This window comes from Salvelinus alpinus, chromosome 2, assembly GCF_045679555.1.
Source record: "Salvelinus alpinus chromosome 2, SLU_Salpinus.1, whole genome shotgun sequence".
Taxonomy (NCBI): Eukaryota; Metazoa; Chordata; class Actinopteri; order Salmoniformes; family Salmonidae; genus Salvelinus; species Salvelinus alpinus.
The window spans coordinates 31,706,156-31,731,986 of NC_092087.1; the positions used below are offsets into that span (position 1 = coordinate 31,706,156).

The 25,831-nt window shown below is 44.5% G+C and overlaps 1 protein-coding gene across 2 annotated transcripts in view; it reads left to right on the forward strand.

Annotated features, from left to right (window-relative positions):
- Positions 1 to 1,390: 1,390 nt before the first annotated feature.
- The window catches only part of LOC139558941 (myoD family inhibitor-like), a 40,664-nt gene continuing 16,223 nt past the window's right edge, over positions 1,391 to 25,831 (forward strand). Inside the window, exons 1-3 of one of the 2 annotated variants that reach the window (XM_071374469.1) lie at positions 1,391 to 1,933; positions 3,107 to 3,286; positions 21,680 to 21,817. In XM_071374469.1, the coding sequence (XP_071230570.1) occupies positions 3,148 to 3,286; positions 21,680 to 21,817 (277 nt within the window). In that variant the 5' untranslated portion in view covers positions 1,391 to 1,933; positions 3,107 to 3,147. The remainder of the gene's footprint in view (positions 1,934 to 3,106; positions 3,287 to 21,679; positions 21,818 to 25,831) is intronic. The other variant, XM_071374460.1, reaches the window with a different exon arrangement.

Genomic DNA, 25,831 nt, shown 5'->3' on the forward strand with positions numbered 1-25,831 from the left:
TTAAGGTTAGGAGTTAGGTTAGGGTTAAGGTTAGGAGTTAGGTTAGGGTTAAGGTTAGGAGTTAGGTTAGGGTTAAGGTTAGGAGTTAGGTTAGGGTTAAGGTTAGGAGTTAGGTTAGGGTTAAGGTTAGGAGTTAGGTTAGGGTTAAGGTTAGGAGTTAGGTTAGGGTTAAGGTTAGGAGTTAGGTTAGGGTTAAGGTTAGGAGTTAGGTTAGGGTTAAGGTTAGGAGTTAGGTTAGGGTTAAGGTTAGGAGTTAGGTTAGGGTTAAGGTTAGGAGTTAGGTTAGGGTTAAGGTATAGCTTATCCATACTGTCAAACATGTTAAGTAAACTACTGGTCTATTTACTTTCGAACATGCTTGGCTATTGAATGAGTGATGGATAAATGGTTGGCTAATATTTGTTGTACAGCAGGAATAAACAAGTCATGTCAGAAAAGGAGACATCCTGCAATATATGATTATGATTTAGGCCTATATAATAAAAGTACAAATCTAAAATGTCCTTACCAATGGCAAATGCATATGTTATATTATTAGTGTTAATGTTTGTATTAGCCTACCATTATAATAATCCCCCTGCATCAAACGCCTCCATTTCCCCATAAGAGCAATATCTGCTTGCAATACAATTGATCAACCGATAGAAGTTGTGGTAAGGCATGGTCTTTGCTGTGCTTGGAGATGCATACACTTTCCTGAAAGTTCAAAACTGATAAATAACAACATCTGCGGGAAAAATGGCGGACGCAAGGTTGGAGTATTTTTGGTGCGCACGCACATTTAATAAACGTGACCCCTGTGCCGGCGCGAGGATGAGGCAGCGAGAATGGCGGGAATGAATGAGGCTGGCCTCTTCAACTGTTGATGCATGATAATCACATTGGTGGTTAGCCTAGGCTATGCACAATTCATTGTTTGTGTAGCCTATCTAAACTCACTTTGAACATGAACCATTTGTTAACAAGAGAGGATCTGACACAAATAGACTATTCATATAAAAATGATTTTAAAAAAATAATGATTTATGATGATTATTAGACCTATTATTAGGCTTGATTTATACATCATAATATAGGCTACTGTTTTTATGCATAGGCTAGTCCAACAATTTCAACATTTTATAATTTATAATTATTGCTTAATAGAAGGCCTAGCTATATTATCCTACTTTGGTGATAATAAACATTGTTATCATAATCCTAATTATCACTTCGAGGAATGCGTCTATATAATAATATAACTCAGCTGAGATCCCATGTTAGTCAATCCGTGGCTCTAGTTTAGGGGTAATTCTAAATGTGTGCCTGGAGGAAGCACGGTAATCAGTGTTGACTGTAGTTTGTTTTCTAACAGACTGGAACTTTCACCAGACAAGCGTTTGAGGGGAGAGAGAGGAGGGACAGGCAGGAGTGCGTGAAGGACGGGCAAGTCTGATGACATCCACAGTTTCAACGCTGAATCATCTACAGCAGCAGACAACTCGTGAGTTTGGAAAGTTATAAATTGATTTTTTTTACTTTGTAAAGAGAGCATTGTAGCCTATGTCAAACCTCTGTAAGGGCTGGGAAAGTTGAACCCGAAACAAAGACTGTTCTGGAGACTGCCCGTATTTCTCGAACCCACATTCACACTGACAGGCGGAGGAACGGGACAGACTGAGAGAGAGCCCCCGAGGGGGTTTGGAAGGAGAGAAAAACCTAAAAAATCCTACCAGTCCACTTCTGCATCAAGAAATGTCCTAAAATTACGCATGAAGGAGTTTATGGAGACGAGAAGAAGAGTTGTGGTGACAACGAGAGAGAAAGTTAGAGGAGAGTAGAGCAGAAGAGTGGAGAGCACGGGACAGTCAGAGGAGAATCTAGTCTACCTGGGAAAGGGGTCAGAGAATGAATTAGCGAACAACGAGTGCCCTGTGTCGCAGCCAACAGTAAGGTAAGTGGTTTTGAGGAGTTCTACCCATGTTGTTGTCTAACTCCTCGCCTTTTGCTTCAATATACATTGAGTTTGAACAGGACCACAGGGTTGAGTCGGCTGGCTCGGGAGAGCGTGCATGGACTCGTCAGGAGAAAGAAACCAAGCAGGCATGTAATGCAATGTAAATATAATGAGAACTATATGGACACTCCTGACCTGTAACCAATTTTTTATTTCAGAATTGGTTAGGGTTAGGGTCAGGGTTGAACCAGTACCTCTTCTCCTCAAGCCCAGGTCGGGGTTCAGGTCAGGGTTAAGGTAAGGATCAGATGCCTTTAATTGTGATCAAGGATCAACACAGCAGTTTAGTTGAGGACTTTGCCAACTTCATAAAGTTTTCTAACATCCTTAAATGTGTTAAAATAAGTAATTCAAAGTTTGATACCATTTTCATTTTATTAGCAGATCAGCTTTGTATAGAGAAAGCACATATTTCAGACACGATATTGAGATACTATGCTACTGTAAGTGTTTAGTGTGAGCTACAGACAGTTTAGATTATTAAAAGTGCCAAAAGTGTAGAAGTCCATTGAATAAAAGGTTAGCCAGTTATCTTGACCAGGGCAAAATAAATTCTAGCCCAGAAGGTTCTAGAATGCGTCCAGATGGTCATGAGAAGGAAGAAGTAGAGATGGGTTTTCTGAAATAAAATGAATGTCCCATGTGAGTGCATTACATGAAATATGAACATGTCAATGGCTGGCTGGTTGAGCTCCATACCGAGCTGTGACAGAGGCCTTGCAGTCTGTGTTGCTTGAGGAGCATAAGCACACCAGAGCACAGCTGTCCCACAGAGATGGTCACGCACATGCAGCTGAGCTGGTGCTCTCTAATCCCCCGATGTTGGCCAACTTCTGCATGCTCTGTTAGGATTCTGGAACTTTTCTGAAACATTCGGAGGAAAGGGTCAAGATACAAACACTGTATCGTAGTTTGATTTTATGGAAGATTGTTTGTTTGGTAGATTTGATTCTTTTTCTGTTTCCATGCTGGGGTGCTCTGCTGATTGGGGTTCTAAGCCTGGTCAATTCTCTCTCTCTCTCTTGTAACACTTGAGAGAGACTAAACGTATGTGAGAGTGGATGTGTGTTGTCTGACAGGGTTCTCTGTGTATCTCTGTGTCTCTGTCAGGCTTGACACCTGTTCCCCCCACCCCCTAGTTAGCCACACCCATGGATGAGGAGAGGAGCCCCCCTGTCAGCTCACCTGAGCCCCTTGATGATAGGGACCCACATCCCCCCACGCCGCACCCCAACCCCTCCACGGACATCCCAGCCTCCACCCCTATTCCAACCCCCACACACACCACAGGTGAGTGAACTGTTGTGGCATTGACAGTACTGAAGGTCTAGGGCATGTGTCAAACTCATTCCACAGAGGGCCGAGTGACTGCAGGTTTTGGCTCCACCCTTGTACCTGATTGATGAATTAAGGTCACTAATTAGTAAGGAACTCCCCTCACCTGGTTGCCTAGGTCTTAACAGAAAATAAACAACAAAAACCGGCAGACACTCTGCCCTCCTTGGAATGAGTTTGACACCCCTGGTTTAGGGGAAGGGAATGTCATTACATGATGCTAAGCTGCTTTATCAAGTGCCATCCTGTACGTAAGGAAAGGACAGAAAGGAAGGAGGCCCTATTCAAACACTATAAACATGTATCCTTCCTCTCCATCCCATCCTTGGAGTCTGAAAGAGGGGGATAAGAGCAGTGTGTGGTGGGTTGGAACATGCCTGTCTCAGTGAATGGGGAAGTGATTACCATCAACAGTGATTGTCTGGATGCTTTTGGAGTGTGTTTGTGTATGAGCTTAACTAAGATAGGGAGATGAGCGATGTGTGTGTGTGTATTGTTGTGTGTTGGTGTGCACATGTGTATGTGTGTGTACAGTGGGGAGAACAAGTATTTGATACACTGCCGATTTTGCAGGTTTTCCTACTTACAAAGCATGTAGAGGTCTGTAATTTTTATCATAGGTACACTTCAACTGTGAGAGACGGAATTTAAAACAAAAATCCAGAAAATCACATTGTATGATTTTTAAGTAATTAATTCGCATTTTATTGCATGACATAAGTATTTGATACATCAGAAAAGCAGAATTTAATATTTGGTATAGAAACCTTTGTTTGCAATTACAGAGATCATACGTTTCCTGTAGTTCTTGACCAGGTTTGCACACACTGCAGCAGGGATTTTGGCCCACTCCTCCATACAGACCTTCTCCAGATCCTTCAGGTTTCGGGGCTGTCGCTGGGCAATACGGACTTTCAGCTCCCTCCAAAGATTTTCTATTGGGTTCAGGTCTGGAGACTGGCTAGGCCACTCCAGGACCTTGAGATGCTTCTTACGGAGCCACTCCTTAGTTGCCCTGGCTGTGTGTTTCGGGTCGTTGTCATGCTGGAAGACCCAGCCACGACCTATCTTCAATGCTCTTACTGAGGGAAGGAGGTTGTTGGCCAAGATCTCGCGATGCATGGCCCCATCCATCCTCCCCTCAATACGGTGCAGTCATCCTGTCCCCTTTGCAGAAAAGCATCCCCAAAGAATGATGTTTCCACCTCCAAGCTTCACGGTTAGGATGGTGTTCTTGGGGTTGTACTAATCCTTCTTCTTCCTCCAAACACGGCGAGTGGAGTTTAGACCAAAAAGCTCTATTTTTGTCTCATCAGACCACATGACCTTCTCCAATTCCTCCTCTGGATCATCCAGAAGGTCATTGGCAAACTTCAGACGGGCCTGGACATGCGCTGGCTTGAGCAGGGGGACCTTGCGTGCGCTGCAGGATTTTAATCCATGACGGCGTAGTGTGTTACTAATGGTTTTCTTTGAGACTGTGGTCCCAGCTCTCTTCAGGTCATTAACCAGGTCCTGCCGTGTAGTTCTGGGCTGATCCCTCACCTTCCTCATGATCATTGATGCCCCACGAGGTGAGATCTTGCATGGAGCCCCAGACCGAGGGTGATTGACCGTCATCTTGAACTTCTTCCATTTTCTAATAATTGCGCCAACAGTTGTTGCCTTCTCACCAAGCTGCTTACCTATTGTCCTGTAGCCCATCCCAGCCTTGTGCAGGTCTACAATTTTATCCCTGATGTCCTTACACAGCTCTCTGGTCTTGGCCATTGTGGAGAGGTTGGAGTCTGTTTGATTGAGTGGGTGGACAGGTGTCTTTTATACAGGTAATGAGTTCAAACAGGTGCAGTTAATACAGGTAATGAGTGGAGAACAGGAGGGCTTCTTAAAGAAAAACTAACAGGTCTGTGAGAGCCGGAATTCTTACTGGTTGGTAGGTGATCAAATACTTATGTCATGCAATAAAATGTGAATTAATTACTTAAAAATCATACAATGTGATTTTCTGGATTTTTGTTTTAAATTCCGTCTCTCACAGTTGAAGTGTACCTATGATAAAAATTACAGACCTCTACATGCTTTGTAAGTAGGAAAACCTGCAAAATCGGCAGTGTATCAAATACTTGTTCTCCCCACTGTACATGCATACATTCATTCATGTGTGGGAGAGAGACTGTACACACATGGAGTGTTGAAAGGGACCGATGTGTGCATACTGTGTGAGTATGTGTACAGTATTTCTGTATTGTGTGTGTGTGTGTTAAACAAGTCCTGAACGATGTGTTTGTTCTGCCTGTGGAGTAGACTTAGTGAAAGTCTGTACAGTAGGTCATAATGAAGGCCAGATCTGTCTCTGTACTCTCTTCCTACCAGGACACCTAACTCAGCTCACTGTCAAAGCCACAATATGAAGTACAGTAGGGAGACTGTGTGTGTGTGCAGTGTAACAAAGAGCCTGAATGAATGGCGACCTTTGGTGCTTGTAGGGACAGCTCAGGGCTTCGTGCCCTCTTCTATCCCTCTTTTCGGTTTCCGGTTGAGGTTTGGAGTTGGGCAACAAAGAGCCAACATAAAGCCTGATTGGTCATGGTGAGAATTATTTGTGGAGAGATTTATTGATGGACGTGAGGGAGGAGGTGGGCGTGTGTGAATGATTCTGTGTTTTGATTGACTAGAAGTGTCTTCAGCCCACCTTTGCTCTAACTCTATTGGCTGCTTTTTTCATCTCTATTTTCATCCTAAAGCTCCAGGAAGTCCTGGTAAGAGGACAGTGCTGTTTAAGATAGGATAGAGGGAGGCGGGGTTAGGGAAGTCAACTGGGATGTCAAGTGATTTGTTGCCATGGGAACCAGCCACAAAAATCCTCCATGGTGGGAGGAGTCTTCTATAGGGCAAGTCTGGATCCAGAACACTAGGATCTATATTCTAGAAGAATACAATAACATAGGAACATGTGGATGCATGTGTGTCTACTGCCTACCACACATACAGTGCATTCGGAAAGTATTCAGACCCCTTGCCTCTTTCCATATTTTGTTATGTTACAGCTTATTCTAAAATTGATTAAATTGGGGGGGTTTTTGCTCAACTTTTTATACATTTTTGCAAATGTATAAAAAATAAAAATGGAAATATCACATTTACATAAGTATTCAGATCTTTTACTCAGTACTTTGTTGAAGCACCTTTGGCAGCGATTACAGCCTCGAGTCTTCTTGGATATGACGCTACAAGCTTGGCACACCTGTATTTGGGGAGTTTCTCCCATTTCTTCTCTGCAGATCCTCTCAAGCTCTGTCAGGTTGTATGGGGAGCGTCGCTGCACAGCTATTTTCAGGTCTCTCCAGAGATGTTCGACCGGGTTCAAGTCCGGTCTCTGGCTGGAACACTCAAGGACATTCAGAGACTTGTCCCGAAGCCACTCCTGCGTTGTCTTGGCTGTGTGCTTAGGATCATTGTCCTGTTGGAAGTTGAACCTTTGCCCCAATTTGAGTTCCTGAGTGCTCTGGACCAGGTTTTCATCAAGAATCTCTCTGTACTTTGCTCTGTTCATCTTTCCTTCGATCCTGACTAGTCTCCCAGTCCCTGCCGCTGAAAAACATCCCCACAGCATGAAGCTGCCACCGCCATGCTTCACCGTAGGGATGGTGCCAGGTTTCCTCCACACTTGGCATTCAGGCCAAAGAGTTCAATCTTGGTTTCATCAGACCAGAGGATTTTGTTTCTCATGGTCTGAGAGTCCTTTAGGTGCCTTTTGGCAAACTCCAAGTGTGCTGTCGTGTGTCTTTTACTGAGGAGTGGCTTCCGTCTGGCCACTCTACCATAAAGGCCTGATTGGTGGAGTGCTGCAGAGATGGTTGTCCTTCTGGAAGGTTCTCACACAGGAACTCTGAGTGACCATCGGGTTTTCGGTCACCTCCCTGACCAAGGCCTTTCTCCCCTGATTTCTCAGTTTGGCCGGCGGCCAGCTCTAGGAAGAGTCTTGGTGGTTCCAAACTTCTTCCATTTAAGAATGATGGAGGCCACTGTGTTCTTGGGGACCAATACTGAATATTTTTTTGGGGTAGCTTTCCCCAGATCTGTGTCTCTACATAATCCTGTCTTGGACAATTCCTTTGACCTCATGGCTTGGTTTTTGCTTTGACATGCACTGTCAACTGTGGGACCTTTTATATAGACAGGTGTGTGCCTTTCCAAATCATGTCCAATCAATTGAATTTACCACAGGTGGCCTCCAATCAAGTTGGAGAAACATCTCAAGGATGATCATTGGAAACAGGATGCACCTGAGCTCAATTTCGAGTCTAATAGCAAAGGGTCTGAATACTTATGTAAATTATGTATTTCTGTTAAACATTTTTTATACATTTGCAAACATTTCTAAAAACCTGTTTTTGCTTTGTCATTATGGGGCATTGTGTGTAGATTGATGAGGGGAAAAAATATTTAATCAATTTTAGAATAAGGCTGTAACATAACAACATGTGGAAAAAGGGAAGGGGTCTGAATACTTTCCGTATGCGCTGTAACCCCCCTCAACACACACAGACCTTTGAGGCTAACCATCAGAAATGTAAGTAGGCCATCAGATAATGAGTCATATTTTTTAAGGTAATTAAGTTGTGTTGTTTTTAGTTTCAGTCTTCACAGAGGTTGTCCCAACATGCAGTTCTCCCTAACCACTAGCTCAAGGTAAAAGTTACCCTTAACCACCTAAGAAGGGGCGATAAGGGGGTGAGTTGATTTGGGAGGACGGATATGAGTTTAGGTGGGTGAAGAAAAGGAAGGGATGGGAGGGCGGAATGAGGAATGGAATGAGAACTGGCTTCACTTCCATAGAGGGCAACAAGGACTTGCTTTCATCACTTACCAGCTCCCCACACCCCACCAGCTCCCCACCCCCACCCCTAACTTCACTCTCCCAGAATCCGAGACCAGCACTGGGCCCCATGTGCATTAGACGAGGAGAATACACACACACACAGGGCCCATTGATTTCTGCTAGCTGGGCTGGCACCACAGGGATGTGTGTGGAGAGTGGTCCTGACTTATTTGGTCTATTTGTGCTGTGCTCTGCCCAGAAAATCTGCTACCACCCTGGTTCCATATGGCAATGTAACGGTCTACTCTTTCCGTCTACGGCATCTGCCTAGAGGGCTTACAGCACAGGTGCTTGCCCTGTACAGTTAACTGCAGGATTGCTGATTAAAGGGTTGCTGTCCAGGTGTTGCCCTCTATCACTACATACTCTCTCTCTCTCTCTGTCTCTCTCTCTGTCTCTCTCTCTCTCTGTCTCTCTCTCTCTCTCTCTCACTCTCTCTCTGTCTCTCTCTCTCTGTCTCTCTCTCTGTCTCTCTCTCTGTCTTTCTCTATCTCGCTCTGTCTCTCTCTCTCTGTCTCTCTCTCTCTCTGTCTCTGTCTCTCTCTCTCTCTCTCTCTCTGTCTCTCTCTCTCTGTCTCTCTCTCTGTCTTTCTCTATCTCGCTCTGTCTCTCTCTCTCTGTCTCTCTCTGTCTCTCTCTCTCTCTCTCTCTCTGCCATGAAGATGCAATCAGTGAGCTTGTTTACATAGGAGTATTTCTACCATTCTAAATACCAACAAGTTTATCCCTTCCCCTTCTCTCTCACTCGGCTGTAAAGATGCAATCAGTGAGCTTGTTTACATGGGAATCTTTCTACCATTCTAAATACCAACACGTTTATCCCTTCTCTCTCTCCTCCGTGTTAGGCTGTGTGTGTTAGTGTGTGTTTTCTCTCTCCCCCGTGTTAGGCTGTGTGTGTTAGTGTGTGTTTTCTCTCTCCTCCGTGTTAGGCTGTGTGTGTTAGTGTGTGTTTTCTCTCTCCCCCGTGTTAGGCTGTGTGTGTTAGTGTGTGTTCTCTCTCTCCTCTGTGTTAGGCTGTGTGTGTTAGTGTGTGTTTTCTCTCTCCCCCCGTGTTAGGCTGTGTGTGTTAGTGTGTGTTCTCTCTCTCCCCCGTGTTAGTCTGTGTGTGTTTTCTCTCTCCCCCCGTGTTAGGCTGTGTGTGTTAGTGTGTGTTTTCTCTCTCCCCCGTGTTAGTCTGTGTGTGTTAGTGTGTGTTCTCTCTCTCCCCCGTGTTAGGCTGTGTGTGTTAGTGTGTGTTTTCTCCATGTGTGTTAGAGGCTGTGTGTGTAATTTGCTTTCTCTCACTGACGGAAATAAACGTGGTGCAGTTTGAGGCATTTTTACGACATAGTTGAACTATGAAAAAGCATGAGAGTTTGTTTTCCCAACCTCTCCAACTCTGACACACATTTGGCCCTCGCTGAACTGGCTTCGTGTAGCTTCTCCTCTGGAGAATGCAGGAAAGCAGCGATGCAGAGGTTGTGTTGCTCCTCAACCATAACGGGTCCTTGGAGTGTAGAGAATCTAGACATAGTTCTCCCCCTACTGAAGGCACAGAGCAACCCTGAGGTGGTGTGTCAAACGGTTGCATAGGAAATGTGGCCATATAGGAGACCTTTGAACTCTCGTTAGCAAAGATTCGCTGTTGATTCCGTTTACCGAACAGAGATGCGTGGTCTCTCAAACGTGTGTTTGTGTGTGTTTCTACACATCAAAGAGAACCTGACCTGTCATGACCTCTGTGTGTGTTTAGATGCATGCCACAAAAGAGACGCTAACTAAACACTAGCTTGAGTTTTTCCCAGAAGAAGAATCTCTGAGACAAAGTAACACAATTAAATTCCTCTTAGGCCTGTTAAACAGCAGACAGTTTCAGTCTTTAATGAGCTTACACTGCTTCATTCTCTCTAAGCAACAATAATCTGGCTTTCTGGACTCTATCCAGCACTCCCCTCAGAAAGCGCTTTTCTCTCAAGTGTGTCTTTGAGTCCTGGCTGGGTTTCAGGGCAGATTAGGCTATGCTGTGTGTGAGTGTGTGCGTGCGTGTGTGTGTGTGGGTTCATTGAGTAGATGCCACAGAAGACGTGAGTGTATCTCCATGACTAATTGTTTTCGTTTTTTGTCTTATTAATTTCCTAATTACAACACGCACACACACTCTCTTAAGGATCCCTGAGGAATTATTGTGGGAATTGTTCTGTATTGTTTGACAGGGTGTGGGGTTGCATTTGTGTGTGTGTGTGGTTTTCCCTTGTGGGGACCAGGATAGTAAAACAAGGACAATTCAGACAAGTAGGAACATTTTGCCTATTATTTTATGTTTACGGGTTTTGGTTTAGGGTTACAATTACAGTTAGAATTAGGGTTAGGGGTTAGGGTTAGAGGTTAGGGAAAATAGGTTTTTGAATGGGAATCAATTGTTTGGTCCCCACAAGGATAATAAAACTAAATGTGTGTGTGTGATGAATGTATTTGCTGGTGGTGCCTTTAATCCATGAGATGTATTTTGCTAAGCGACACCACCTGTTTACCATCCCACACGCCGTGACCAACAACATTAGAGACATACAGCTAGGGTCTGTGTTTCTCTGTGTGTGTCTCTTTGTGTGTGTGCGTGTAGGATTTGTGTATGCTGTGTGTGTGTATATGTTTGCATGTGTAATTATTATGGGAGCTTATTGTTATTCAGGGTTGGATGTATCGTTATATAACAAAGCTTAATTGACTGGAGGCATCTGGGTTGATCATTGGACGTTTGGATGTTTTGAGAGGTCATATGTGTGAGGATCTCTGCTCTGCATGTCTATGCTATGGATGGCTGCTGGCTCGGGGACAGAGGTACAGATGTTTGGATAATGGTCCATGCTCACTCACTCCCTGGACTTGAATGATGACAGGACTTGTCTTGGGCACTGACTCCAGGAAACTGGCAGATGTGAATGGCCTAAACTTCTCTGTAAGGGAGAATAATCCATTGAGAGAATGAATGGACACATCATACTGTGTATACAGAACAAGGTGTATTTTGAAACCTAGCCAGTGTGATATGTTTCTGCGAGGCCTGATCAAAGACACAGAGGTAGAGCTCTACACAGTCAGTTTGTGGAAACTTTCTTTACTCTATAAGCATCTCTGCTTCTCTAGAGACTCTGCTTCTGTCAGTCACGAACACAAACAAACACACATACACACACAGCAGAGTTCCTCAGTGTAGAGCTACTTTAGAGGGGCCTTAGTAAAGGCTGTATCACAGAGACAGAGGATTTAGGGAGTTTCAAAGACTCCACGTAAATCCTCTGTCTCTTCTCTTTCTGCTACCACACTCCATCCCCTCCACACTCCATCCCCTCCACACTCCATCCCCTCCACACTCCACCCCCTCCACACTCCATCCCATCCACACTCCATCCCCTCCACACTCCATCCCCTCCACACTCCATCCCCTCCACACTCCATCCCCTCCACACTCCATCCCCTCCACACTCCATCCCCCCCACACTCCATCCCCTCCACATTCCATCCCCTCCACACTCCATCCCCTCCACACTCCATCCCCTCCACACTCCATCCCCTCCACACTCCATCCCCTCCACACTCCATCCCCTCCACACTCCATCCCCTCCACACTCCATTCCCTCCACACTCCATTCCCTCCACACTCACTCCATCCCCTCCTCACTCACTCCATCCCCTCCTCACTCACTCCATCCCCTCCTCACTCACTCCATCCCCTCCTCACCCACTCATATGCCAGGCTCCAATCCCAGTCTCTTTCATGCTGTGTTCTCTGTCTTCCAGTGAATAAAGAACATTCAGATAACAGGAGAGAGAGAGAGATCGAGAGTGGGTGGGGGAGATAGAGGGAGGAAAATTGAGTGTAAGAGTTGTGAGGAGAGGAAGGCTGGGGCTAAGATGGCCGCTGAAAGAGTTTAGCCAACTGTAGACTTTAGAGATGGGTGCCATGTTGCTGCCTTAAGGATTCCCCTTTACCTCTCTCTCTCTCCCTGCTAATGAAAAAATACAGCTTAACAGTCTCCAGTCTCTTTCTATAGATGGGTTGGTTGACAACGTCACAAATGATGTGCGCATCGATGGGACCGGAAGCTGTGTGTTGTAATGTTCTAAAGAGTCTGTTAACTAGCAACAATGACAAGAATCTAAACAGTCTGTTAACTAGCAACAATGACAAGAAGCTAAACAGTCTGTTAACTAGCAACAATGACAAGAATCTAAACAGTCTGTTAACTAGCAACAATGACAAGAATCTAAACAGTCTGTTAACTAGCAACAATGACAAGAAGCTAAACAGTCTGTTAACTAGCAACAATGACAAGAAGCTAAACAGTCTGTTAACTAGCAACAATGACAAGAAGCTAAACAGTCTGTTAACTAGCAACAATGACAAGAATCTAAACAGTCTGTTAACTAGCAACAATGACAAGAATCTAAACAGTCTGTTAACTAGCAACAATGACAAGAAGCTAAACAGTCTGTTAACTAGCAACAATGACAAGAAGCTAAACAGTCTGTTAACTAGCAACAATGACAAGAATCTAAACAGTCTGTTAACTAGCAACAATGACAAGAATCTAAACAGTCTGTTAACTAGCAACAATGACAAGAAGCTAAACAGTCTGTTAACTAGCAACAATGTCTTGTTTTGAGTTGTTTTTGCTGATTTCATTTCAATGCTAATATTGCATAAATTCGATAGCTAGCTAATCAACAACTGTAACAATGTATTTGAGAGACAACAAGTGCTCATTGTGCATGTTTATTTATGGTTTCAACAAACATTTGGAGACAAAATATAGTTTACAGGGGGCCTCCTGAGTAGTGCAGCAGTCTAAGGCACAGCATCGCGGTGGGCCGGGCGCCTGCAAGCTGACTTCGGTCACCGGCTGGACAGTGTTTCCTCCGACACATTGGTGCGGCTGGCTTCCGGGTTAAGCGAGCATTGAGTCAAGAAGCAGTGCGGCTTGACAGGGCTGTGTTTCATAGGACGCATGGCTGTCGACCTTTGCCTCTCCCGAGTCCGGTTTATATTATGTTCTTTTTTTAACCTATGAAATCAACAATTTTTTACATTTTTAGCTAATTGAATTACTTCACCAATCAGTGCGGATAGAGCTGTCACGTTAGTTGTTTACATGTGTGATGGACAGACAAGTGTAGCCTATGGTGCAAGATGCAACTGAAATTTGACAAGTGTGGAGAGAGTGAGAGAGGGTTGAGGCTTGAAGCACTGGGCATCTAGTTATGACATGCATTATATGAATTAGTTACACAGAATTATACCTAGGAGGATTGGCTTATATGGAGGAACTTTGAATGTCCTTTTGAGCAGCTAGCTAACCAGCTTGTGTGTGTGCAGAGTGGAACCAACATGTAAAATACATCTTACCTTTTTGTAGTTAATAAATCCTGCGTGATAACTAGGCCTATAGTATCCCTAACTAGCATTGAAAAAGTTAATCCATTCTTCTCTAAAATCTCTCTCCATATCTTCTGAATCAAGCTTGTAGACTTCGGGGGGGGGAGCTTAAACACACACAGGTAAAGATTTCCAGCTTGCAGGCAGACACTGGAATAAGTTTCAGTGAGGGCTTTGCATAGGCGCTTTACTGCGTTTTGTTGTGGGACTAGAAAAAAATGGCTGTTACATAAAGGAACATTACTAACCGGTTCCCATCAAAATAACGATTCTTTTCCAGAACAGTATGGATCACTGGTCCTTTAAAAATATGATACTTTTCGGTTCTGTTCCTTGAACCGTTCCTTGAACACTTTCAAAATGTATACATGCCGTGTGTCATCAATCAAGTGTCCTTAAGCTAAAATATATCCAGCATGAGTGGTTAGCTAACAAGATGCAGTCCAGCCAGATGTTCCTCACCAGTTTGCAACATTTAGTGTGCTCATGCTACGTAGGGGACATCGGCTGCACCGATAGTCAAGGAAAGGCTAATATCGGTAACAAATATTGGCCCAACCGATTATCGCTCATTCTCTAATTTGCTCACCTGCATCCAATCTTCATTAACCACAAGTCCGCCTCACTCTTGATTAATCAACCACCCTCATAGTATTTAAATGGCATCCATCTTCACTCCTTTGTACATCTGCATAACAAACAGTCCGTACTGCAAGTTTGTGCTGATCCAATGACCCATCACCACCCCATCGAGTCAAAAATAATATCCCGATATGTATGTGTTGATTTTTTTCCCACATTACTAATGCACGAACACACACAGATGCACACACACAGACAGACAAAGACACACATGCACAGACAGCCAGACAAAGACACACACGCACACACAGACACACACCAACATGTGTGTATACACAGCTAGCTCCAGCATTGCTTGATTACTTTGGTCTGATTTGAATTAGAGATTCATCATTCTCAGATCTCGGAAATCGCTTCACGGTTTGGGGGTTTGACATGAGTGCCAGCATAGAATTACTTACTTACTTACTTACTTACTTACTTACTTTATTGTCCCCATGGGGAAATTTTGTTGCAGTGTCATGTACACATTTAAAGTGGTGTTAAATACAAAACAAGATTGACAATACAACTTTCAATAACAGTCACGCACCAATAAATAAAATTTAAAATTTAAAATTTAAAAAAGAAGAAAAGACTAGCCTGCTGGCCTTACGGGGTCAATGGGAACATTTGCCCGAGCTATTTAAGAGGGATATCACACCTGGCACAAATGATTGTCTCGTTCTATTTTTCCTGCTGAGGGGTGCCCTATACCTGCGCCCAGAGGGGAGTAATTCAAAGTCCAGGTACAGGGGGTGACTTGGGTCTAAAATTATTTTGTGAGCCTTACGGAGGGCCCTGACCTTAAAAATCTCATCCAGGCCTGTCTGTTTGACTCCAAGTACCTTGCTTGCTGTGGTAATAATCCTTCTCAGCATGTTTCTCTGACTGACAGTGGCATTGCCAAACCAACAAACAATACAAAAAGTTAAAATACTCTCAATAAAGGATTTGTAAAACAGAGTCAATATAGTACAGTCTATATTAAAAGAACCCAACTTTTTTAGAAAGTACAGTCTCTGTTGGCTCTTTTTGTAGATCTGGTCTGTACATTTACTCCACTGAAGCTTACTGTCCAAAAAGACACCCAGATATTTATATTCCTCTACAATTTCTATGTTCTGGCCTCTGATAGATGTTGCAGAGGTAGGTGTTGTACTCTTCCTGAAGTCTATGCACATCTCTTTGGTCTTGTTGGTATTGAGGACCAAGTGTGATTCCTCACACCACTCTACAAAGTCATCTAGGACCGGGCCATGATGTTCCTCGTCATCATGCAACAGGCTGATCAAGGCAGTGTCATCAGCGAACTTAACGAGGTGTCTGTCAGTATGGGAACTAGTACAACTATTAGTGTACAAGATGTACAGAAGTGGGGACAAAACACATCCCTGAGGAGAGCCTGTATTGGTATTGCGTATATCCGACACATGGGAACCTATTTTGACTCGCTGTGAGCGTTGGCTCAGGAAGTCCAACAGCCACAAAACCAGCCCCCCATCTAAGGAAAAGTCCCGAATGAGTCTCTGTGCCAGAATGTAGGGCTGGATTGTGTTGAAGGCTCTAGAATTGGCTCTAGTCACATTTGATATTGGGTTCAGATTTGTTTTGGTCCAGTGGTGGTGGCTTACACACACGCACAGACAGACAGACAAGGGCTTGGAGGCACAACCCATTTGTTTTGGTGTTTAACCCTCACATGTCTATGAGAAACCATAAGAACTGTTCAAGTTACAGGATAGATAAAAAGAACGTTTGAACAAGAGATTGAACGATATAATTATTGATAGAATGCTAGATATACTGAACAAAAATATAAATGCAACAATGTCAAGGATTTTACTGAGTTACAATTCATATAAGGAAATCAGTCAATTGAAATAAATTCATTAGGCCCTAATCTATGGAATTCACATGACTGGGCAGGGGCGGAGCCATGGGGGTCCTGGGTTGGCATAGGCCCACCCACTGGGGAGCCAGGCCCAGTCAATCAGAATTAGTTTTTCCCCACAAAAGGGCTTTATTACAGACAGAAATACTCCTCAGTTTCATCAGCTGTCCGGGTGTCTGGTCTCAGACAATCTCTCAGGTAAAGAAGCCGGATGTGGAGGTCCTGGGCTGCCATGGTTACACGTGGTCTGTGGTTGTGATGCTGGTTGGGCGTACTGTCAAATTCTCTAAAATGACGTTGGATGCGGCTTATGGTAGAGAAATTAGCATTCAATTCTCTGGCAACAGCTCTGGTGCACATTCCTGCTCAGCATGCCAATTACACACTCCCTCACAACTTGAGACATCTGTGGCATTGTGTTGTGTGACAAAACTGCATATTTTAGATTGGCTTTTTATTGCCTCCAGGACAAGGTGCACCTGTGTAATGATCATGCTCTTTAATCAGCTTCTTGATATGCCACACCTGTCAGATTATCTTGGCGAAGGAGAAAGGCAGGGATGTAAACAAAAGAGTCCAGAAAATCTTAGCAAAATAATATTCTTGTGCCTCCAGAACATTTCTGGGATCTGTTATTTCAGCTCATGAACCATGAGACCAACACTTTACATGTGTTCATGTTTTTGTTCAGTATAGATAGAAAGAATGATACAACAATAGATTGAACAATAGATGCCCTTGATTTTCAGACACACATACCTCAGAACCACACACACACACACACACACACACACACACACACACACACACACACACACACAGAGAGAACAGTCAGTGTATTGACGGCGGCTCCCCTGGCTAGTGCTTTAATATCTGGTTCAGGCCCTGATTGACTATAATGGAAGCAGCATGGCGGCCGCTGCCTTTGAAATGTCTTCCACATGCGGAGGAGGGACACAGGGAGTGTGTGTCTCTGTATATGGGGCAGTGTGTGAGCGGGGGAGAGACCGGGTGTAGAGGAAGCATTTCCCCTCATCTATGATCCTGCTCACATCCAGGTCAACACTCGCAGTGAGAACACACACACACACACACACTTTTCCTGTTTATCCTGGCATGTTGTTTTGATGGCTTTGATATTTTCCATTAAAGATGAAGAGTATATTGATATTAATAATGATGATGATTAGTTTTTCTGTGTAAACATGTTTACTTCTACCATGTTTGAGGGTTTTTGATGTCTCAAAAGTCAAATATGGATTTTAGTTGAGAGTATTGGATTTTGCTCACTTAAATATAAAGGAAAGAGGAAATAACAGTGCAGCCATTCTCACCTTCAAAATGGCTACTGTGTTGTAGTTCATGTGTACTGTTTGTAAGGACACTGTCAGGTGTGTGCTTACTGGTAGCGAAGTCAGGTGCAGGAGAGCAGAGATTTGTGAACAGGCGCACACTTTATTTAGGCAAAACGCGCAAAACAATAAATTTAACAATAAACATCTTCGTGAAAAATAACACGGAAAAAACAAGCCAGTCTGGCGCATCAACAATACTCACGTAACACAAACAATCTTACACAAAGACATGAGGGGGAACAGAGGAATAAATACATGTAGATTGATTGGGGAATGAAAACCAAGTGTGCAGGGAACAAGACAAAACAAATGGATATATAAAAAATGGAGCGGCGATGGCTAGAAAGCCGGTGACGTCGACCGCCGAACGCCGCCCGGACAAGGAGAGGAGCCGACTTCGGCGGAAGTCGTGACAGACACAGCTTCCCAGAAGCCTTTTTTAGCAAAGTTGACACACAACGAGAGTGTGGTGATACATTTGTTTTTGCAACAACACAGTTACAGAATATACTGCAACATGTGGTTACGGACAAAGGAACCAATCTTTTCCGTAAAAGCAGACGTTTACAGTAGTTTTAAAGAGCTTTTAAAGTTCTCTCAACAGTAGTTTTAAATAAGCTGTTAAAAAAGTAGATAATATGAGCAAGCGAGGCACCTTGGGTTTTTATAAACCTCAGAGAAACAACGTGGCGTCTGTAGTTGAGACGTGGCGTCTGTAGTTGAGACGTGGCGTCTGTAGTTGAGACGTGGCGTCTGTAGTTGAGACGTGGCGTCTGTAGTAGAGACGTGGCGTCTGTAGTAGAGACGTGGCGTCTGTAGTTGAGACGTGGCGTCTGTAGTAGAGACGTGGCGTCTGTAGTTGAGACGTGGCGTCTGTAGTTGAGACGTGGCGTCTGTAGTTGAGACGTGGCGTCTGTAGTAGAGACGTGGCGTCTGTAGTTGAGACGTGGCGTCTGTAGTTGAGACGTGGCGTCTGTAGTTGAGACGTGGCGTCTGTAGTTGAGACGTGGCGTCTGTAGTAGAGACATGGCGTCTATGCTCAGAACTCTCTCCTGGACCTTTTGGCTGCTCTACAAACAAACACTTACTCTGAAAAGCTGTTTGAACAGCATCTGTCTCACTATAATGTAGTCTAATGTGTTTCCCCTTCCCTGTGTGTTTCTGATGAGAGTAGGGTCCAGATGGGAGGAAGAGTAGTAGTTAAAAAAAAAATGTACCCCCCTTTTTCGTGGTATCCAATTGTTAGTAGTTACTATCTTGTCTCATCGCTACAACTCCCGTACGGGCTCGGGAGAGACGAACGTCGAGAGCCATGCATCCTCCGAAACCCAACCACTGATTCCAACTCGGAAGCCAGCCGCACCAATGTGTCAGAGGAATCACAGCACACCTAGCGACCTGGTCAGCGTGCACTGCCCGCCACAGGAGTCGCTAGTGCACGATGAGACAAGGATAGACCCTCCCTAACCCAGACGACACTACTGGTTACCTACTTCACCACGATGGGAGGGAGAGAGGGAAGGAAGAAGAAAGATAGGGGAAAGAGTGGTAAAATAGAGGGAAAGGAGTTGAGGACACAAGAGTGAGAGACTGAGAAACAGAAGGGAGAAGGAAGAGACAGGATAGAGAAGAGAGAGTAGAGTAAATAAACGGGGCTGGGGTGGTTGAGGCCTTCCGCAGGAGATTGTGTGCGTGTGCGTGTGCGTGTGCGTGTGCGTGTGCGTGTGTGTGTGTGTGCGTGTGCGTGTGCGTGTGCGTGTGCGTGTGCGTGTGTGTGTGCGTGTGCGTGTGCGTGTGTGTGTGTGTGTGTGTGTGTGTGTGTGTGTGTGTGTGTGTGTGTGTGTGTGTGTGTGTGTGTGTGTGTGTGGCGTGCGTGCGTGCGTGCGTGCGTGCGTGCGTGCGTGCGTGCGTGCGTGCGTGCGTGCGTGCGTGCGTGCGTGCGTGCGTGCGTGCGTGCGTGCGTGCGTGCGTGTGCGCGTGCGCGTGTGCGTGAGTGTGTCAGATGGCAGATCAAACCCAGCTGCCTCCCATTTGCCCAGGAATGAGTCTGCACCTCTCAGAGGCCCAGAACCTGAGTGTGTAGCCCTGCATAATTACAGCTTCATTATGGACCGCCTGGCTCCAGCAGGCACATATAAAACGTGTATACTCACATACATTTAATGCACTATATATATGTCCTCACATACATTTAATGCACTATATATGTCCTCACATACATTTCACAGGCATGCACATACACCCCTAAACAGTCAAAAGGGGTTGGATTTTACTGTCTCCAGATGCACACACACACATCAAACACATCACACATACTCATACACTCCCTCACACAATGATGTTCTCACTCTCTCTTTGAGGGAGAGGAGTAATTATACAGTCTGTGTTCCATCCAGTGAACAGCTTGAAGGTTGGAAATGACTAGCAGTAGACGTTCAATGGCAGAAGGGATATGTCCTGTTAGTGGAATCTACAATATGAAAGGGAGTGTGTGTGTTCTCGGTCCATGTGTATGAGTATTATATGTGGTAGTCCTTGAGTACATTGGCAACTCTATCAAAGACAGAACAAAGCAGCTACAGTGATAAAATATTGATGTTTCAGGAACTTGTCTGGAGGAAGAGGAGACATTCAATAACTTCAGAAGAATTCAAGTATAACAGTTAATAGCCTTTAAGTAGCCTTCATAAAGGCTTTGTGAATGTGTATTGCCTTTGTCCCAGTCTCTCTTCTCTCTCTGTTCTCTCTCGCTCTGTTACCTGCAGATGAATGTGTGTCCTGTCCAATGTTCTCTAAAAAATGTTTAATCACTGAGCAAATTTCAGGTCTGCTGAGCTTCTGTGCAACTTCCGGGACACGTGTTTACTGCTGTACCTGCTTTAAGTTAGTTTTAACAGTGGCCAAGTAGGCTACTGTGGCTATTTGATCATAATGTAGGCCTACCAGAGTGGCCTACCATCAAAAACAATGGAGAAATGCATCCCATAACATTTTAACATGTAAATAGATGTTCTATCGTTCAGCCTACAGTAGCAGACACTGTGTTGTGTTTAATACAGGCCAACATTCCATGAGACTTTTGAAAAAAACATTCAGGGCTGGACATTAACCTGTTTATCCACTTGTCCTTCAGACAAATTATGCTACCCTCTGCCTATTGGCTACTCACCTTATTCAAGCCTGTCTCAAAATACAGCACTTTAAGACAAAAAAAAGCTCTTTACCGGACTTGATTTTCATAATGTCTAGAAATGTACACGTTTGTAATCTTGTAGGAAGCAATCACTCCCCTATTGTTGACTACAAACTATCTATAGCTGGGCTAAAAACTCACTAACTAGCAAAGGAGATGAACAAATGTACACGCGTGGCTACATGCAGCTCTGGCTTTGATCTCAAAACAAGCGCATGTACTCACTATTGCTCATGCTGTAACAGTCCAGTTCAAAGTAAATGGCACAGATCCATATGGCCATGGTCTATTTGTATATAGGCCTACTGCAGCTCTGATTGGTGATGCCGTGTCTGTGTAGAGTACAGGTTGAGTAGTGTGTGTCAATGCAATAGAATCCTACTCTGATGCATTCTGCCTACAACAAAATATCTTACATAGTTTGTTTTGTTTCGGGATGTTGCATTAAAAGTGGCTAATATTGCTTTGATTTGATCACAATTCCCACAGTAAAGGGAAACGTTGATAGTGTTAACTAACGGGGAAATGTTGATAGTGTTAACTAACGGGGAAACGTTGATAGTGTTAACTAACGGGGAAACGTTGATAGTGTTAACTAACGGGGAAACGTTGATAGTGTTAACTAACGGGGAAACGTTGATAGTGTTAACTAACGGGGAAACGTTGATAGTGTTAACTAACAGGGAAACGTTGATAGTGTTAACTAACGGGGAAACGTTGATAGTGTTAACTAACGGGGAAACGTTGATAGTGTTAACTAACGGGGAAACGTTGATAGTGTTAACTAACGGGGAAACGTTGATAGTGTTAACTAACCGGGGAAACGTTGATAGTGTTAACTAACGGGGAAACGTTGATAGTGTTAACTAACGGGGAAAACTCTAGAAAGTTGAGTGAAGTTCAATCTTGTGCTTCTCTGCGGGACATTTCTTCGGTGTGGCAGTCTGAGGGGAGCTGTCCCTCTGTCTTCTCTCTCTCTGTTACCTCCAGATTTGGACAGGAGCATGGAGCCCCTCATCGAGAGGCCAAAGGTTAAACCAGAGGGGTTGCTAGGAGACGCGGAGAACGGCAACAACAACAACAGTCTCTCACAGCCGGACCTGACGACACCTAGCAAGAGCATTACCTGTGAGTTACACACACACACACACACACACACACACACACACACACACACACACACACACACACACACACACACACACACACACACACACACACACACACACACACACACACACACACACACACACACACACACACACACACACACACACACACACACACACACACACACAACTATATACACAAGCATACGCACACAATTGTACACACACACAAACAACCATACTCACACACACACGTCTGTCTGCACATATGTACACACTCTCTCACGCACACACATACAAATACATGAATGGCTTTGAATGTTTGGGTTCCATTACTGAGCCCCGGTGTTGTGAGTCACTCCGTCTGGACCCTGAATGAACACACACAGCCCTAAGAAATAGGTCAGATACACACTCTCTCAAGCCTCTGAATTGAATTGTCAACAGAGGGATTAAAAAATATATATATTTAGCAATTTTTTAAAACTAGGCAAGTCAGTTAAGAACAAATTCATATTTACAATGACGGCCTACCGGGGAACAGTGGGTTAACTGCCTTGTTCAGGGTCAGAGCAACAGATTTTTACCTTGTCAGCTCAGGGATTCAATCAAGCAACCTTTCGGTTACTGGTCCAACGCTCTAACCACTAGGCTACCTGCCTGTTAGCATGCCTCTACATGCTGTTCTACATGCCTCTACATGCTGCGGCCAAATGAAACACCTCTCCTCCATTTGACTATTTCCTTTCTGTTTGGTGGTAACTGTGATTGCTGGGAGTCGCTATGACTACTGTACCTAGGTGACTCTGACAGTATAGTTTTTGGCCGTGTCCGTCTCTCCCCCGTATTCTCTTGGGCATTTTTGTGAAGTATGAACCATCGTTTATGTAGTAATATATGCCATTACCTGGGTTTACAGTTTATCGTTAGACCTTTTGGATTAGGGGGGGTCACAGTTCAAGGCCTGGTCCTGGCTAGAAACTCCATCCCAAACGGTAAAGGTGGATCACAGAGCTGAACAAATGTCCTTCACTGACCCCTAAACACCATATTAGATTTTTCAACGCCGATACCGATTATTGGAGGACAAAAAAAGCTGATACAGATTAATCGGCCGATTTTAAAATTAAAATAAATAAATAAATAAAAAATATATATACAGTATATCATACACACACACACATTTTTGTAATAATGACAATAAAAATAACCCACTCTCGCATGGCACTTGCGGGGGGCTGGCCTATAGCGCTCCGGGCTATGAGCGCGTACTGGCGACACTGTGCGCTTCACCGCATAACACGGTGCCTGACCAGTACTGCACTGCTTACCGTAAGCACGGGGAGTTGGCTCAGGTCTATCGCCTGACTCCACCAATCTCCATGTACCCCCCCAAAAAAGTTTTGGGGCTGCCTCTCGTGCCTGTTGCGCTGCCGTGCTAACTCCTCATAGTGTTTCTGCTCAGCCTTAGCTGCCTCCAATTCCTCCTGCGGACGGCGATACTCCCCAGCCTGTGCCCAGGGTCCCTTGCCGTCCAATATCTCCTCCCATGTCCATTTCTCCAGATATCGCTGCCTCTCGATACCACGCTGCTTGGTCCTTGGTTGGTGGGTAGTTCTGTAACGGCCGTTGGTGGAAGAAGGTGAAGACCAAAGCACAGCGTGGTACGTGTTCGTCATGTTTATTCGAAACTGAACACTAAAATGCAAAAACAACAAAGAGACACCGAAACAGCTCCATCAGGTGCAACACTAAACAGAAATTAACTACCCACACCACACAGGTGGGAAAAGGCTACCTAAGTATGGTTCTCAATCAGAGACAATGATAGACAGCTGCCTCTGATTGGGAACCATACCAGGCCAAACACATAGAAAAACAACATAGAATGCCGACCCCAACTCACGCCCTGACCAAACCAAATAAAGACATAAAAAAGGAACTAAGGTCAGAACGTGACAATGGTCCCCTGTCAGTCTGCTCCTCCGCGAAACACAGACCCTATTTGAAGTAGATCAAGACATTCTCTATGGAAGACATGAATGGTAAAATAACGAAGGAACCCCTTTCAAGTTCAGCCGCAAGTTATTACAGGAATTATAACACGTCGACTATTTCTCTCTAAACCATATACCTTTGACTAATCCGGAAACTATCACCTCGAAAACAAAACGTTTATTCCGTCCCGCATTTTATCTAACGGGTGGCATCCATGAGTCTATATATTCCTGTTACATTGCACAACTTTCAATGTTATGTCATAATTACGTAAAATTCTGACAAATTAGTTCGCAAAGAGCCAGGCGGCCCAAACTGTTGCATATACCCTGACTCTGCGTGCAATGAACGCAAGAGAAATTACACAATTTCACCTGGTTAATATTGCCTGCTAACCTGGATTTCTTTTAGCTAAATATGCAGGTTTAAAAATATATACTTATGTATTGATTTTAAGAAAGGCTTTGATGTTTATGGTTAAGTACACATTGGAGCAATGACAGTCATTGATTGATTGTTTTTTATAAGATAAGTTTAATGCTAGCTAGCAATTTACCTTAGCTTACTGCATTCGCGTAACAGGCAGGCTCCTCGTGGAGTGCAATGTAATCAGGTGTTAGAGCATTGGACTAGTTAACTGTAAGGTTGCAAGATTGGATCCCCCGAGCTGCCCCTGAACGAGGCAGAACGTTCCTAGCCAGTCATTGAAAATAAGAATGTGTTCTTAACTGACTTGCCTAGTTAAATAAAGATTAAATAAAGGTGTAAAAAAAATAATTAAAAATAAACGTCAAATCGGCGCCCAAAACTACCGATTTCTGATTGTTATGAAAACTTGAAATCGGCCCTAATTAATCGGCCATTCCGATTAATCGGTCGACCTCTACACCATATGGTCCCCCAATACAGTACTGCATTCACTTCCTGCTGGAAAAGCAGCCCTGGCATCAATAACATACAGATACTGTACACAAATATACTGATACACACATACATTCCTGTCTCCCCCTAAACCCCTAACCACACACACATCATCCTACTGTATTCCGGCCAAGGGTCCTCTGCTCCAAGCAACGTGAGCCACTTCCTGATAGTTACTGAGTTACCGCAAAGTAACTCCAGGAGCTGTAATGATGGTGTGTTTAAGAGGCTGTGTCAGAGAGAGAGAGATTGGGTAATACTAGGAGAGGGACTGGGTTTAGGGTTATGGGGGAATTGGGCCGGGTAATGTTGAAATACTTATGAAACAGGTTTCTGTGGGATTTTAGCCTGTGTGTGTGTGTGTGTGTGTGTGTGTGTGTGTGTGTGTGTGTGTGTGTGTGTGTGTGTGTGTGTGTGTGTGTGTGTGTGTGTGTGTGTGTGTGTGTGTGTGTGTGTGTGTGTGTGTGTGTGTGTGTGTGTGTGTGTGTGTGTGTGTGTGTGTGTGTGTGTGTGTGTGTGTGTGTGTGTGTGTGTGTGTGTGTGTGTGTGTGTGTATTAGTCTGGGTCTGTATTCAACATTCTTCTCTTATTTTATGTCCCCCATAAAACCAGCTCCATATACTGTGCTGCAAGAGTTACTAGACTACGACAAAATGTACAAGCCCCATCTCACACCTTCCTCCATCCCCCTGTACCTCCTTACCCCCTATACCTCCTTCCCCCCTATACCTCCCTCCATCCCCTATACCTTCATCCCCCTATACCTTCATCCCCCTATACCTCCCTCCCTCCATCCCCCTATACCTTCATCCCCCTATACCTTCATCCCCCTATACCTCCCTCCATCCCCCTATACCTCCATCCCCCTATACTTCCATCCCCCTATACCTCCCTCCATCCCCTATACCTTCATCCCCCTATACCTTCATCCCCCTATACCTCCCTCCATCCCCCTATACCTCCATCCCCCTATACTTCCATCCCCCTATACCTCCATCCCCCTATACCTCCATCCCCCTATACCTTCATCCCCCTATACCTCCCTCCCTCCATCCCCCTATACCTCCATCCCCCTATACCTCCCTCCATCCCCCTATACCTCCATCCCCCTATA